Genomic DNA, 17,534 nt, shown 5'->3' on the forward strand with positions numbered 1-17,534 from the left:
AACTTAACAATCTAACGTACTGCATTAAAATACGTCACTTTGTAAATTTATTTTTTAAAATAGTTCTCTTTCAAATTTAAACACCACTATTATGCAACATTTAAAAAAAAAGGTTAAAAAATTTCATCTACTGAAAAATACCAACACAACATCCTAAGCACAGAGCTCCTCAGTTCACCAATAACCACGCAAAAGTTGGCAACCCGGATACATTAACCTACGGAAAACTAATCTCGTTTTGCTGAAATTTTCAAACACCGATCGGCCATTCATGGCTGCTCTTGTCTCTTGTAAAGAACGGTTCTCACAAAGTCATCCACTGCCTTCAAAGAAGAACCCTTCTCTTCTCCCTCTTCACGTACTGCTAACTTCATCAGCTCTTTAACCTCAGCTAGCTGCCAATTTGGTACTTGATATATATAGTGATGATGGGTAAAGATTATAAGGGTCATTAGCACTTGTAGAATGAGGTTGTAGATGTTCATTTTTTTTGTAGAGGTTGACCGTTGCCACTTCTTTTCTTTCTTTTAAAGAGTACACTGATTTTCTTTTGATGGATGATGCATGGCTGCTAATTTATTTTCTTCTTTTTAACCATCTCAATGCAACTTTTGTACTGATGTCTTCCTTTGCAACCCTGCATCTTCTTGAGACCTTTAGCACTTATGGTGGTAATTGTCCTCTAATGGATGTTGTTGAGAATCATCAACTTGGCAATTAAAGATCATATTTTATTTCTTCTCAACTCATTATAGTTTTCCAGTACTAACATGTATGCTTCTTCACATTCAACCACCTGACTAATAAGCTTGACATACATGGGGCACAAAGATTCATATCAAGTTGTGAATTCTAAATTGGTATCCGTTATGATATCATGCCCATTAATTGAAGTTTTGCACAATCTCATTTTTTGCTTCTTTTTTCCATCTCTTAAGAATGTATTTTTCTAGAAGTACCTTAATATCCATAAAATAAAGAATTTTTAAAGCATGACTAGACAAAATTTCACACCTTTCAACCTCCCTACAATTGCATGAAACATTGCTTTCCAAAGAATTCCATATGACTCTACGATCTTTAGGCTTCCCATAGATCATTGACTCCTTGAAACTCTTCATATTGCTTTTGAAATTTCAAGAATAATTGAGAAGTATATATATTTGTTGCTTGTATCAATATAGGTGATGCAATCATACTTTTTGTTAACTTTTTCTCGAAACCACTATAAGAAATCAGACATTTTTCAGCGATTTTTAGATCGCTGCAAAAAAAATCGCCGCAAATAAAGACTATTTGTGGCGATTTTTAAGTCACCGCTGAATTTCAATATAATTCATAAGACATATTGAAGTGGAATTCACTGTTCATTTATTGCGGCGATTTTTTGAACTATTGCGACGACTTTTTTCGTCGCAAAAATGTTTTTACTGTAGCGGCGATAATATTCGCCGTAAAATTCGTAAGCCTTCTACCAAATTTATGGGGCTATTTTCGGCGAAGTTTAGTCGCCGCAAATGAGAATTTGCAACTGTTTTCTTAATCGCCGCGTGAGCTTCGCATAAAAAGAGCGGCGAAAGTTTATTTTTTGCAGTGATAATAACTCGCCGCAAAATGCTTCCAAAATTTAATTCACCCGCCTTTTGCCCTTTTTCATTTCCCTCCAGCCGCTCCTCCCTCTCTCCCCAATCCGTCTTTTAGTGTTTAGCATTGAGTAACCTTTCGAAATACATGAAGAATTTTACAATATCATAATTTGACTATAAAATAATCCTTCCAGTTAGAGTTCAAACTTTCACTCTATTGTGTGGAAGTCATTCTTGCAGAAAAAGGCATCTTCACATATGTTTTTGCCCATTTTTCTTTAAATTCAAACAAATATTGTAGCCAAGAATTGTCACGTATATCATACTTATGAAGTATAGAATCCTAAGCATTGGATAACTCTTCTTCCTCTTCTAGAATTTTAAAATGTGCATTGAGATCAATTCTAAAGCTACTCTCACTTCTTGATAAATGAAGAACATTGTTTTATAGCATTTTGCATTAATTGTCACTTATACAGCCAATGATAAGCACTTGACATTATCATTGAGATAGCTTTTGCTATTGCTGAATCTTGATCAATAAAGATGGTTTTGGGTTTCTTCTCTAACATTGCTTCAAACAAAGTTTCAGACTTCCTTTTAAATGACTCTATTTTAATGACTCCATGGTCTCCTCATAAGAAGTGCATCACCTAATGTCACAATCCAACAAACATTGCAAGTGGTCGATACTCCTTATTAGTCCTATATGTCGTATCGATAAAACTACATTACCAAATAAGTTATAACCAACAATCATTTGGGTATCTACCCAAAAAATATTTATTATTTGCTGTAGCATCTAATTGTACAACATTATAAAAAAAACGATTCTCTCATTTTTACTTTTAGAAATATCTCAATAAACTCCCTACCTAGCCATATGTTAGCTCTTGTTGTCGTTTGTTGTGAAGGTAATTCTTCTGATCTTGCTTGAGGTAACCAAGAGCATCTTTCCCACTAACTTACCTACAATGAATTCATAGGAATCCTTTAATTTTATACCACTATCATCTACTAAATTGGTTTCCAACGCTTGAGCTTTTGAGGTCTTTCGTTGAGATTGCATCATGTGAGCACATTGTGGAATATGGAGAGCATGATTATGATTGAGCTTAATGTATGTAATATTTTTATATTTATTTATCATGTCAAATTATCATATGTGCTTTGCAATTTGTCTTTGCTTCAGCTCGCTCATATCTTTTTTGCCCATCTGTCTCTTATCGGGCTCGAAATCCCTCTTTACAACAATAAATTTTCTTGAAGTTACCAAGCCATCTACTTTTCTTTTATTATACCACTCTCTTCTAGTACTAAATCCATAGTTCCGTCCATATATACTCATTATAGAAGTCGTATGCCTCTTGTTTAGAATTGAACTCAATTCCAAGCTTTAGTGTATGATCAATAACCAAAGTCTGATAATTATTCTTGTTTATCTCTTCTATGTATATTTTGGTCTTTGGAAAATTACGACAAACACAAGGGCTTTTGGAGTCATATCAAAAGAAAAAACAAAAGCGACTGAAAATCGGTAAAAACTATGTCTATACGTTAGAATGACTTATTGGCAAACATAAGCAATAAAAATACAATGAAAAAAAAAAAGGGCAAGAAAACCAAACAATGGTTTAATCGTAGAGAGCTGGAAGATCAAATTGGGTCACAAGCATCTCCTTTTTTCGTGTTTTATCTCTTCTATTTACTACTTTTTCAGAAAGAAATCTTGGACAATTTAAGGAAACGATATACACCAAATTCTTTTTCTTTGTGTTTTGATCTCTTTTGTTTAATAGTTTTTTTTTTTTTTTTTTATTTTATAAAAAAGTGATCTTTGGCAATTTGAGAAAACCGGATACAAAATAAAAATGGAAGAATCCTTAGGAAAGCAACACAACTGTAAGGAAAACAAATAAAAGAAAAGACTTTAAACAACATAAAAATAAAAGAGAGGAAAATGCAAACCAAAGTAGATTCACATGCATTTACCAGTCTACGCTCTTGCTGCTGGTTCTTTTTTGTGCAAGCAAGTTGTTTACAAGAACAAAGAATATACTTTTACAAGTGTACGTTAAATCAGAGTGTTTCAAATCAGTATAGTGGCTAGGGGTGAAAAAAACCGGTGAACTAGTAAACCGAACCAAACCAAACCGGTGGATTTAGTCCAGTATTGGATTTAGTTCAGTCCGGTACCCATTTTATTTTTCTCAAAACAGTCAAAATGGGTCCGGTTCCAGTTCTAAAACTGGACCGAACCGAATTGAACCGGTTCATATATATTTTAATTTTTTATATTGTATAAAATATTTTTTATATGATTTTTTATATTATATATAATTTTTATGTATAATTATATATAAAATAATTTTTTATCATATGACAAATTACTAATTAATATAATATTAAATTTCAAAATCTTATATCATTATAGTCTATTGTATTAATAATTATACTGATACTATATCACTAAATATTGCGATATACTATAATATATCACTATAGTCTATAATACAATTATAATATATATTATCATATACTACAATATATTATCTATATATTATTATATATTATAATATACTATATAATATACAGAAAAGATCAGACCGAACCGGACTGGAACCGGTAAAACTGGAAGTACTAATTTAGGGATGTAACTGGTACGGTATCAGTTCTTTAGATCTCAAAACCGGTATATACAAGTTTGGTTCTAAAGTATGTCCAAAATTGGACTGAACTGGACCTGTTATATCCTTAATAGTGGCCAATCTACAAGAAAAAGAGAGCTGCTATGTATAGTCCGTTGACCCAGGCCCCACGTACTCCATTTTTTCCTTTGTTGTCCATGTTATTGTGTTGAATGACCAAAATGTCTTGCTTCCACAATGATCAATTGCAACAAAATTCCAAATCGTATTCGCACCGTTGCACGCTCAAATCAAAATTTGTTTTGCCACTGCCCACCTCATGTGAGCTAGATTTTTTTCCTGCATTCGAGTTCCGGCGTCGTGCTCAGCTCCTCCACCACCATTAGCCGGTAATGTCGACCCAAATCAAAGGAGAAAAATCGAGTACTTTTTCACCACGCACACCATAAGAGACCTCTGCATGGCCCATCTCCTCCACCATGACATTGCCACCAACCAGGTAGTTGCTTTGCTATCACTCTATTTTTCTCGTTTTGTAGATCCAGACAATTCTCTCACGCACCACTCCCATTTACCTTGTTTCAACTTCATGTTTACTGTCACGCACCACCCACATCTTGGCTCTCATGCATTATGCATCAACTTTTACTCGTTTTGTGGATCTAGTCCTCCTATGCAAAGCTCCAAAACATGACCTACGCCAAGACCCTCTAATAGTTACAGGTATACCTATTTAATAATGCCCACTATATGTTTGATAATTAATTGTTAATCATATCTGCTTAGTATTAAGCTTTGCTGAATGTTTCATGTTCAACATTTTAAAATCCTAATGCAACGTAGACTGAGTGTATTCTAGATTTGATGTCTCAATTAAAGAAGTGTTTATATGAATCTCAGACTAAGATCAAATTAAAGAAGTGTAAGTGTTGTCAAATTAATTTATGATCTTGAATTAGCTAAAACTTTACATAAAGATGTGTAAATAGGTCAATCTTTGGTGGAAAAGTCAATGGAGAAAGGGGAATAAGCACAAGGTCTACCGATACTACTCCATTCACTCAGATATTCTTATCGTATCCAAAATCCATGTTATTGGTGTGATTTATAATTTTGTGATAAATTATTATTCAATATTATTTCAGGAAATATCAAGACCATACCTACATTTTTTCAACCGTTTGCATCGCATCCAAATTCTGACCCATATCCATGGAGAAACAAGGTGACAAATTTCGTTTCAGAAGTATTTTTGTTTAAATCCACATTTCAAGGTTACATTTATAATTTTTTATTTGTAAATGGCATCAACCGACGGGAGTACTGTTTGGACTGCTAATTTCCTATCCTTTTGTGCTGCCAATTCCCTATCTGGCTACTTCAAGTAATCCTATGGAGATGACAGAACCCATCTCATCTACTAGGCAATCATTATTTTCTTCTGAAAGCACCACTTATTAGGATAGCTCAAATGTGAGAGACAAGTTAATTGAAGAACATCAAGTATACAAAAAATTATTGCGTTCATGTACATATTAAACAACCAAACTTATATATTCAAGTTGGGTTTATACTTTCCCTTCCCTGATTTGCTTTATGGTATAATGCAGGGGCTGATGAGGTATTACTCAGGAAAAAAAAAACATATAAAGACATGCACTACAAGTGATTCAGGGAATATTGATGTGGATAATTCATTGGTTGAGGAACTACCATTGATGAACCATGGGAATGATGATGATAGTGTCATAGAGCCAAGACCTGGGATGCCATTTAAAACTGAGTATGAGTTCTTACATTTCTACAAGCAATATGAAAAGTAGACTGGGTTTGGCATAATGACATAAAGAAGTAAAATGGAAGACGATGAGAGTGTTAGATATGTAATACTTGGCTGAGCTCGTGGTGGTAAGGCAAGAAATCGTAGTTCAAATGTTTCTAAACCACGTCTAACAACGAAGACGGATTATAAGGCGAGGATAAACACAATTTTGCTTGATGGGATGTTGCTTATAACTACAGTTGAGAATGTACACAACCATGGACTAAGTCCACGAAAGACAAGGTTCTTTAGATGTAATCGACTTATTGATGATTCTGTAAAAAGACAGTTAGATATCAACGATGAGGCAGGCATAACTAGTACCGATGTCAATGATGTTGAGATGGAAAGTTTGAAAAAAGTGTTTAGTTCTCGCATAGTTAGAGGTAAAGGGAGGCCCCCATCAAAGAGGATGGCACCTACAATAGATAAGGTTATGAGGAAGCCACAAATTAAACGTAAACAGTCAAAGAATAGTGCGAAGAGAAAGAGGAAAACTGTATTTAATTTTTGTAATGCAATTTATGTAAAGTTGTTCCCTAAATATATTTAATTTAATTATGTATGGTTGAAATGTATGCAAGCAATCTTTCTGAAGATGTCTTGAACATAAGTGGCGCCAGAGCAACAATAGATGACGTATTGAACACAACTAGCGCTGCAGCAACTACAAAAGAAATTGTACTTCGTGGCACACAACAAAGTGCCCTTACACATGTGTGCAGTAGTTCATATGGATGTTTCTTTGCTTAAGTATGACAATTTTTAAGGTTTTTTTAAGGCTATTGTTTTTACCTAATTATAGATGGATCATCAACATCATGCCTATCTCAACAATTGATGATTTAGTTATGAGGTGTTGGAGATGCTGACAGTATGTTCATGCTTGGCTTTGGAGTGTGGTTGTTTGTGGTTTATGGATGTTTGGTTGCTTCTGGCCTCTAGTCATTTGGAGTGTGGTTGTTTGTGGTCTACGGATTTTTGAAGCTGGTTGCTTATGGCCCCCTATTCATTTGGAGTCTGGTGGCTTACCGCCTCTATATTTTTTAAGTTGGTTGCTTATGACCTCTATTCATTTGGAGTCTAGTTGCTTGTGGTCTCTGCATTTTTTAAGCTGGTTGCTTACTACTTCTGTTCATTTGGAAGTTGTTTGTTTATGGTCGCTTTTTGTACTTGACTCATTTTTTGTAACTTGATCTATTTGGCACTCGATGTATTTTCAAACAATGTACTTGTTTTGTGACATTTGATAAAGGATGTAATTGTTAATGCTTGCTGCAACACCATAGTTTTTAGCTTGTTGATATAGGCAGGTTATTAGGTCCTTGGAAGTGTTAGATATGTAACACTATAGTTTTTCACTTTACTAATGTACTGCTATATAAAGAAGAGTCACAAATTTCAGCAGAAATTTTTTTGGAGACTATGTTATATTTAAAGGATCATAAGTCTGGTACAGTTAGAAACATAAACTGCATATTACAAGTCACCAATCTACCTACATTGACACACTAAACAACTTAACAAGCTTAAAAGTCCCTAACACATGCTTAATCATCTATTGATCTTGATTCTAGCAAATGACATGATATTACAATTGAAAATCTCCAATACACGTAGAATAGCATGTAGGCATGACTAATATCTTTAACTTGACTTTGAAGCGCTTCTTGATCATTAAGAAGAACTAACATTTTCTTTTGGAAGCCCTCCTCTTTTCTGAACCTCTTCCCTTGCATGCTGTAGTTATTTCTCTCTCATTTGGACTTCAACTTCTCTCTTTTGGAGTTCTTTTTCTCTGTGATGGAGTTCCCTTTCCATGGCAACTAGACTTTCATTTCCTTCTTCAAAATATGTCCATACAAAATAGTTGCAGTATGGCTTTCCCTGCAGTAAACAACTTGTAAAAATCATTGTAGGAAATAGATAGATTAATTTTAATTCAACAGCTATAGGAAATTAAAAGTATGCCAACAAAAGTTGCTAGTAATGACCTCTTTATTTGTACTTTGGGCGAGTAGAAATAGGTCTTCTTGAATTTTTTGAGGTGTTTGAGACTTTGAGACGTCCAATTGACCCACATAAACATATTGGAGCATTTTTTGAATACTGACCAACCAAAGTAGATGATGAATGTGATTGCGACAAAGACATTGCAGCAAGGCAACACAAACACCCTTAAAGCAGCAGCAATGTGATTTCAATACTACTGTTAAGTTACTAGCATGAATGAGTCTATGACATAAAGAATTAATAAAAGAACCAGTACAACTTACCCAAAAATGTGAATCTTGGACCAATCTAGAAAATGAGGTGGTCGAGACAGACCTGAAAAACAAATGGTAGAATTTAGAGCTGTGTTAAGTGAGTGTGAATTAAGAGACCTGGGGTATGTTGGTCTACCATATACTTGGAGTAATAGAATAGAGGGATCCTCTTCCATTAGTCAGAGGTTAGATAGATTTTTGGCCAACTCTCAGTGGTGTAATCAATTTCCTTTGGCTATTGTTGCCCATGGTAGTGTGGCATATTCTGATCATATCCCTTTGTGGGTAGATACTGCTGGAGCTTATGAAGTGTGTAAAGGAAGTAAACCTTTTAGATTTGAAGCTATGTGGGTGGGGCAGGAAGGGTGCAAACGTATTATTGAAGAAACATGGAGGGGGTCTAGTGGAAGTAACATGCAAGATGTTATGAAAATGATTTTAGGATGTGGAATGAAACTGGCTAGTTGGAACAAGCAGACTCTTGGAAATGTCAAAACCAACCTCAATGCAACAAGGAGGAGACTTTCATTGCTATAGGCAAAAGATCCTACATGTTCTGATATGAGTGCCAATATACAGGCAAGGGAAGAGGTTCAGAAATGGCTGGAAAGAGAATAACTAATGTGGCACCAAAGATCAAAGGTTTTGTGATCAGAATTTGAAATATTTTCATAAAAAGGCACACATAGAAGGAAAAATAATCATGTAAAAAAGCTGCAATGATCATGGAAATTGGAAAAAAGGGGAGCAACTTGATAATTTGATTGTAGGGTATTTCTAGCAGTTGTTTTCAGCTTCAAATCAAAGAGATTGCTTGGATTCAATTACAAATATTGGCAACAGGGTTACTAAGCAAATGAATAAAGAGCTTTCTAAAAGATACACAGAAGAGGAGGTGGCTCAAGCTTTGAAGCAGATGCATCCAACAAAAGCACCTGGGCATGATGGTATGTCTCCTATTTTCTTTCAAAAATACTAGCATATCATTGGTAAATCTGTCATTGGTGATGTCTTACATGCCCTTAATTCTGGAGATTTGCCAAATGATCTCAATCACACATTCATCACTTTGATACCTAAGAAAAATTCACCCTTGAAAGTAGCAGATTTTTGACCCATAAGTTTGTGTAATGTCACTTAAGCTTATTTCCAAAATATAGGCTAATAGACTCAAACAATGCTGCCTAGTATCATTTCTTCATCACCAACTACTTTTATGTCAGGTAGACTTATCACATATAATGTCCTTGTGGCTTATGAGCTTATACAATTTTTAAGACAAAAAAAGAAAGGAAAAAAAGGTTATATGTCCCTTAAACTAGATATGAGTAAAGCATACGATAGGGTAGAATGAGACTTCTTGGAGCAAATCATGGCCAAGTTAGGTTTTGAGACCAAATGGATTAATATGATTATGAAATGTGTGCCCTCGATTTCTTTTTCTGTTCTGATCAATGGAGTTCCAAACGAACCAACTATACCAAGTATGGGACTGAGACAAGGAGATCCATTGTCATATTATCTTTTTCTACTTTGCACTGAGGGCTTAATCCATCTACTTAGAGAAGCTGCTGATAAGCTTTTTGTGCCTGCCATTTACATTTGCAGAGGTGCTCCTAGATTAAATCATTTGTTGTTTGTTGTTTGCTATTTGCTGATGAAATGTCATTTTCTGTAGAGCAGATATCAATACTAATAAGTCTATTCAAGATTTGTTGAAAAAGTATGAGTTGGCATCTAAAGAAAAGATTAATATGGATAAAACTTCTATGGTGTTCAGTAGGAATGTGAGTGATACTATCAAAGAGGATATAAGGATGCTGGGAAGGAGGGGGGCGGATAGTAACAAACATAGAGTATGGCAGAAATTACAGTATTGGAAAGAAAATCAACTGTCTCAAGGAGGAAAAGAAGTCTTGCTTAAGCAGTGGCATTATCCATTCCACTGTATGATAAAAAAATCCACTTGGTTAGTTGGAAGAAAATGTGTAATTCAAAGTTTAGAGGAGGGTTAGGCTTTAAAGACTTGAAGCTGTTCAATTTGGCTCTTTTAGCAAAACAAGGGTGGAGGATTTTACAAGAGAAAGATACACTGCTTCACAAAGTTTTTAAAGCTAAGTATTTCCCAAAAATAGATTTTTTTTATTATTATTATTATTATTCAACTCTAGGCTATAACCCTTATGCTTGGAGAGGAATATGGGAAACCAAGTCTTTTGTTTTTAAAGGTTGCCAGTGGAGTGCGGGTGATGGGAAATTGATAAAAGTGTGGATAGATACCTGGGTCCTTGGTCACAAAATCTTGTAGGCTGAATTGAATGCAATCGAGGAAGGGGAGAGGAATAATATAGTTGACTCACTTATTGGTATTGATATTCGATGGTGGAATGTTCAAAAAAGTTAGGGCTCTCTTCAATCCAATTGTGGTTGCTAACATCCTTAAGATTATTATCTATCCAGAGGGCAATGAGGACAAATGGATCTAGAGTCATGAGAGAAATGGGTGTTTCAGTGTTAACAGTGCATACAGATTCTTTAAAAATATCAGTGAGGGGAGTGTTGGTGAAAGCTCTACAAGTAATCAACAAAACTCGTTGTGGAAAGTATTGTGGAAATTGAAGATCCCTCAAAAGATAAGGATTTTTGCTTGGAGGGTGTATAAAAACTGTTTACCAACCTGTTGTAACCTAAGACAAAAATATGTTGAGATTGACACAATGTGTTGCTTCTCCAAAAGTGAAGAGGAGGACCTATCACATGCTCTTGTCTACCATCCTGAATTAACAGAGGTTTGGAAACTTTATTTGTCTCTGCTATTTGAGAGTGCAGAACCTCAGAGTTTTTTGGAGCTAGTGTTGTTGCTGAAAGAGAAGGGGACTATGGATGATTTTCAAACATTTTTCTTAATTGCATGGGGATTATGGTTTAGGGGAAATAAGAGGATTCATGAGAATATTTCTTTTGCACCTAAACGAGTAATTGCTCATGCATTGTCCTTGCAGAAATTCCACAACGAGCTGGTGCAGTCTTCAAGTTCAAATCCAAAGACAGTGTGCAGCTGGAAACCTCCTCCTACTGGTTTTCCCAAGCTTAATGTTGATGGAGTTATGTTCTTTAGCCAACATAAAGCTGGAGTGGGGGTTATACTCAGGGATGAAAATGGCAGTGTTATAATGGCATCAAGTAAAGTTGAGAACGAGGTTGACGATCAAGAAACAGTGGAACTGGTTGCTATGCTTCGAGGTCTTCAATTTTGTCTTCAGTCAGATATCTCTAGACTAATTCTGGAACTTGATTTTTTGGTGTTGATTAACAAGCTACAAAGACCAGCTGCAACTTCTCTTTCAAATGTGGAGAATCTGCCGAAAGAAGTCCAACCTTTGATGACACGTTTTAGCGTGTGTAATTGTCAACATGTAATCAGGTTGGGTAATGAGGCAGCACATAAGTTGGCTCACTTAGCATGGAATATTAATGAGATTGTTATGTGGGGGGACCATGTACCATAGTCTGTAGCCCAAGCTGTTTGGGTTGATAAGAATTCTTCGTAATTTTGTTATTTGATGAAATGCATGATGTTTTGATATAAAAATAAATAAATAAATAAATCGGACTTACATTTTCTGGTAGATTCTTCTTTTGGCCACGTAGAGTGAGTCTATGATAAGAAGAAATGGTAAAAGAAGCAGCAGTACAACAGAAACTAAAAGAACAAAAGCAAAACTCTTTCATATTATCAAGAAGTCAGAAAATATACAAACCAAAGTTACAATTCCATAAACTGAGTCAACAAATCCTTAAATGATTTCAAGTAGCAACACTTAGTACCTTCAATTTCATAACCCAAACAAATATTGTATTCCGATCATCAAACAGGAAAGGAAAGGAGAAAAAATTGAAGAGAACTTCATAATTAAAAAAAAAAACAAAAAAAAAACAAAAGAACACAAACAGTACCTCAGATTTCATAACCCAATATTGTAATTCGATCGTCAACAGGAAAATAGAAAAAAAATTGAAGAAAACTTCATAATTAAAAAAAAAAAAATGCAAATATGACCTCAAATTTCAGAACCCAACACAGATATTGTATTTCAATCGTCAACAGGAAAATAGAAAAAAAATTGAAGAGAAGTTCAATTTTTACAGTTAGGGAAATAAACCGTCACTTTTACAATACCTCAAATTTCAGTCTGTCCACCAATAATGCCGACGAGTGATCCCGACAAGAGCACAACCCGTCTGTTGGAAGGGGATGAAGTTAGGGCTCAGTACGACGGGGAGGGACGAAGCTCAGGAGTATGGGGACAGAGCTCACGAGGAAGGGAGGAAGGGAACGAACTCAGGAGGAAGGGGTAACAAACTCATGAGGAAGTGGGGATGAAGGAATAAGGGGTAACGTCGTGCGTTTGGAGACGAAGGGGAAACATTTCAGTCTGAGCAGGAAGGGGGTAAGGGAACGACGTCATGCGTTCGTCCATTTGGCCTTAAACTAAACAACTTGTTTCATCCAACATAAGGCGTGCGCGGGCAGGCACCTGTTTGAGAACGAACTGCAGGTAGATTTTCTCTAAGAAAAATCTTTTTACTTTTGCAACAAGAGGCAACGCGGACCAAAAAACAAAAAGAAAGCATAATTTTATTCTGTGGCTGAACCACTGTCAGTAAAATCCATTCCAAGCAACAAAATTAAACCATCCTAAGTTCACAAATAACCACGAAAAAAGTTGGCAATCCCGATGAATTAACCTAAGGAAAATTAATCTGATTTTGCTGAGATTTTCAAACACCGATCGGCCATTCATGGCTACTCTTGTCTCTTGTAAAGAACGGTTCTCACAAAGTCATCCACTGCCTTCAAAGAAGAACCCTTCTCTTCTCCCTCTTCTCGTACTGCTAACTTTATCAGCTCTTTAACCTCAGCTGCCTTCTTCCTCATATCCCCCCCTTTTCCGTGTTCGTCCATGGCAGATTCTATGACCCTCTTCACCTCCTTCGCCTCAATCACACTTTGAATCCCTCTTGTCAACTCCACACTCACACCCATCTCCTCCATTAACATCTTTGAATTGAACGCTTGCTCTGCTGCCATTGGCCACCCTACAATCGGTACGCCCTGGCTTAAGCTTTCTAACGCCGAGTTCCACCCGCAATGACTCAGAAAAGCTCCCGTCGATTTGTGTGATAGAATGTCCAGCTGGGGCGCCCAGTCGCGAACAATCAAACCTCGTCTGCTTTGTTTCATTCGTTCTTCAAATCCCTCTGGCAACCACTCAGCTCTGAATTCACCGTTCAGGTCGAAGCCAAGGGGTGGCCTCACGACCCATATGAAAGATTTTCCACTCCCCTCCAAGCCAATGGCTAATTGCATCATCTGGGAGGCACCGATAGTGTTCTGAGAACCAAAAGAAATGTAGAGGACCGAATTGGGACTTAGCAAATCAAGCCACTCCAGGAATTTTTCAAGTGGGAGACTTGATTTTTTCCCCGCACGTTGCCTTGAAACACTTGCGTGTGAGGAGGACGAGCTCTTAAGAGCCGCTGGGGGAAGAAGAGGACCAATAGCCCAAACAGGAAGTCGGATATATTTCATGAGAAGATCCAGGCCCAAGGGTTCGATTTCCTTGACTGAGTTACAGAGCCACCCAGAAGACTCCAGACAACGTGAAAACTGCGGCTGCATAAACTTAGACCACACGTCTGTACCATCAGCAGCTCTCAGATATTGATGCAGTTGAGAGCGATGGAAACGAACACTTTCTGGGAAGCCCGGTACCAGGAACTCATCGGAATCTGTAGAACGATGAGGGAGGTTTAGACAAAACGAGACGTAGGCCAAGGTGCCGTAGGCGCCACCGGTGCTGAACGAGACGTTCACGGTGCCAACACTCTTTGCAACATCAACAGCCCACCCAAAGAAAATGTCGGAAATTATGCAAAGTGGAGGTCGCCCTTCTTGGTCTATGATATCATTGAGAAGGCGCAAGAGAGGATATTCGAGACTCTGGGACGCATAAAAGAGCTTTATCACTCTGTCCAGAGACAAGTTTTCGGTGTTCTCGGTGTTGGGAGGTAAGTCGTGGGCAGAGCTGCAGAATTGGAGCTCGGCAAAGAGGATTTTGAAATCATAGTCGGTAGAAATGGAGGAGCGGAGGTACTGGATGTTGAGCTTGGTGCTGGCAATGGTGATGGTGAAACCAGTTCTTTGTTGCAGCTGCTTTGCGAGCGCAAGAAATGGTATGAGATGTCCATGTGCCAGGAATGGTAGCATTACAATATGCTCCTGAGAGTCCATCATTATTTTTTCGTTTTGGAGTTGAATGGCAAGAGGAGGCGATGAAGAATCCTAAATTGAATTTTATCTTTGGAGAGAAGTGGTTATGGGCTGGAAGAAGGAAAATGAGAAGGGCTTTACTGCTTTTAGCTGCAGTCTTTCTGTATTCATGCCCTTTTCACTGGTGAGGGTGACAGAAATGGCGTGGGTGGATGTGTACCATTGAAACTCTTTATTTATTTTTATGTATTTGTTTTAATTAAAAATAATAATAATACTAGATATGTATTGGGTTAGGGTCATCCCAGCAAAAAAACGTAGATTTATTATTAAAAAAAATAATTTTTTTAAGTAAATTTTATATTTACTTATTTTTTAAAAAAGAAATGCACAATATTTACATATTCTATAATTAAAAATACCATCTCTTAACAAATGAGGATCCACTCTTGTATAAGGTATAATTCTTCAAAAATTAAAAATAAAAATAAAGGATTTCGGTAGTTTAATTCAATTTGGGCACTCGAGTGGTATGGCCAATGGGGAGAGCTTTGAGAAGAGGGCTTATTGAAAAGACAAAAGTTGAGCCGCTCTTGGAATTAAATACGCAACTCAATTCTCATCTGGATGGCAAGTAGGGTCCAATTCCAAAGCGGTCTAAATACAGCAGATGCATCAGTGCTGATCACGTATGGGAGATAAGACTTTTTATGGGTAAAGTTGTGTAACCAGGGTAGATTTTTTATTTTTTGTCTGAAGGCATTCCAATGGAAAAGCAAACGATTGTGTACATAATGAACAAAGATGCAATAAAGTTGGAATACGAGCAGACAATACTGTATTTAGTTTACCATATACGAGAGATCTGAGAAGAGACAGTCTTGTTGCCATTGTCCCCTGTCTATTGAACTCTCTCTCTCTCTCTCTCTCTCTCTCTCTCTCTCTGCCTTCACATAGAACTCTCAAGAGAATGTTATGAACCCACTTCAGGAGTAACGACGAAGAACACAGAAATGGAAATACATGTAAATAAAAATACAAAGCAGTAAGATAGAAATGCAGCTAACTCCAGTTAAAAAAAAAAAAAAAAAAAACCTCTATAATGAAGTAGCATAACCCTCAACTAACTTGCAACCCAATTCACAGCATTTCCAAAAGGAATCCATTGCAAAAGAACATAGTTTCTGGATATGAAGGATGCTTATTGACTATACCCTGACTTATCTTGGCAGGTAAACCAGTTAAAGGACCTTTAAGCCAACACGCCTGTTTGGTTGGCAAGCTCAGTTGAGATCAACTCAATTTAATATAATTTTAAGTAGAATCTAACATCCAATCATTCAATTCTTAAATTACTAAACTCATCTCAATTTAAAATTTCTTTACACGTGAGACCCACAACTTTTTTCAATTCAACACTTCTTTACACGTGTGACCTATAACATTTTTTAACTTTCCATAAATATATCTAAATTCATCTTAACATCTAAATACATTTAAAGTCATTTTAGGTGGACCTCACAAAATTCACTTCACCATCTCAACTCACTATTATTCATAAAGAACTCAATTCAATTCAACATCCAAACATCTTAACATTTCTATGAACAACCCAACATTTATCCCTGTACTTGCTATACTTAGACTGTAACAATCCAATCCAGATATTATTAAGGATTGAAGGTGAATGGTTTTATTGGATGTTATTTTATATTAGTATAGAATTTTCTTATTGTTATTATTAGTATTATCAATTTTATAGGATTTTATGGCATTAATAGGTTGTTTATATTTTAAATATAAATTTTTTATTATAGCTATTAATTTAGTTGTAATTGTTAATATTTTCATCTTTATTAATAATAATCTTTCCTAATACGCTTTAATATTTTGGGATCTCCCATCATCCTTCACGCCTTTCTTTCTTTTGGACGTTCAACATTAATTTGAACATCATGCTGTCAATGAAATGCAAGCGTCGAAATCATCATTCTTATACCTCTTCTACCACATTATTTTTCCTTTCACGCCGCTATCTTCTCTAAGGTAATATCTTAGTCCAGAAGATTTCATTTATTATAACTGACTTACACCACATCTCTCAGTTTTTTAAATAGAAACTTTTCTTTTTGGTAACCGACAAACACACGAATGAAAACCCTACATGACTTCAATGCCCACGTGACCATGCACATGCCGTCACCTTCCCCGTAATATAGGATTGCCGCACCACCTCCTCACACAGATCATCAACCTCTGTGCCCTCTTTTATATTCTACCAATTATTCATTGCACGTTGCAACAGCCAGAGGAAATGAGACACCGAGCAAGCCATCCACGTCCAAATTGAGAGTCTCTGTTTCTCAATATGAAAACATAGCTCATGCCACCCCTAGAATCACAACCGTGAGCCACTAGTTCACACGGAAACCACCGTAGTTGCTTCAACTGTTGACTCAAGAGGATCCGAGCCAGATAATGCCGAGTTGTCAGATTACACATTGATGGCACTGAAGTGCCTTGCAGTTAGGGCTGAGCACCGAACGTTTTGGAGTCGGAGGGCCCAACCTCCGACTCCGACTCTGACTTTTTCGGAGGTCGAATCCGACCTCCGACTCCGAGACGTACAGAATCCGCTTCGACTTCGACTCCAACTTGTCGGAGTGGAGTAGGATTTTTTTTTTTTTTTTGTCTTTTTTAATTTCATATTTGACCCACTTTTTAAAAAGAAAAAAAGAAAAAAAATTAGACTTTCAAATTTCAATTTTCTCAACATTACAATTTAAACTAATTAAACTTTTGATTATAACAAAAAATACAACTAAATAGACCAAGTAACATACTAACTTTTGATTAAACTTTTGCTATAGTGATTTTAATTTAGTATAACTATATAATAGTATTAGTATAAATATTATACTAACTATATCACTATAG

At 36.2% G+C, this 17,534-nt stretch overlaps 1 protein-coding gene across 2 annotated transcripts; it reads right to left on the reverse strand.

Moving 5' to 3' along the window:
- Window positions 1-252: 252 nt before the first annotated feature.
- On the reverse strand, window positions 253-14,739 carry LOC121247657 (UDP-glycosyltransferase 92A1-like). 2 transcript variants are annotated; one of them, XM_041146057.1, is made up of 2 exons: window positions 13,193-14,739; window positions 253-337 (listed from the first exon to the last, which is right to left on the reverse strand). In XM_041146057.1, exons 1-2 carry the CDS (start codon window positions 14,619-14,621, stop codon window positions 270-272), a joined length of 1,497 nt encoding a protein of 498 aa, XP_041001991.1. In that variant the 5' UTR covers window positions 14,622-14,739; the 3' UTR covers window positions 253-269. The 2 variants fall into 2 exon arrangements, with proteins under 2 accessions (XP_041001991.1, XP_041001992.1); XM_041146058.1 differs by lacking the exon at window positions 253-337 and having other exon boundaries at window positions 12,935-14,739.
- Between the last annotated feature and the right edge of the window lie 2,795 nt (window positions 14,740-17,534).

Source organism: Juglans microcarpa x Juglans regia, chromosome 1S, assembly GCF_004785595.1.
Source record: "Juglans microcarpa x Juglans regia isolate MS1-56 chromosome 1S, Jm3101_v1.0, whole genome shotgun sequence".
NCBI lineage: Eukaryota > Viridiplantae > Streptophyta > Magnoliopsida > Fagales > Juglandaceae > Juglans > Juglans microcarpa x Juglans regia.

Excerpts from the sequence above, each read along its gene's own strand:
- LOC121247657 (XM_041146057.1), bottom strand. The coding sequence starts at position 14,621 with ATGATGGACTCTCAGGAGCATATTGTAATGCTACCATTCCTGGCACAT. Across the intron at positions 338-13,192 it reads AGAAGAGGGAGAAGAGAAGG|GTTCTTCTTTGAAGGCAGTG; the intron begins GTTCTTCTTTGA and ends GAGAAGAGAAGG.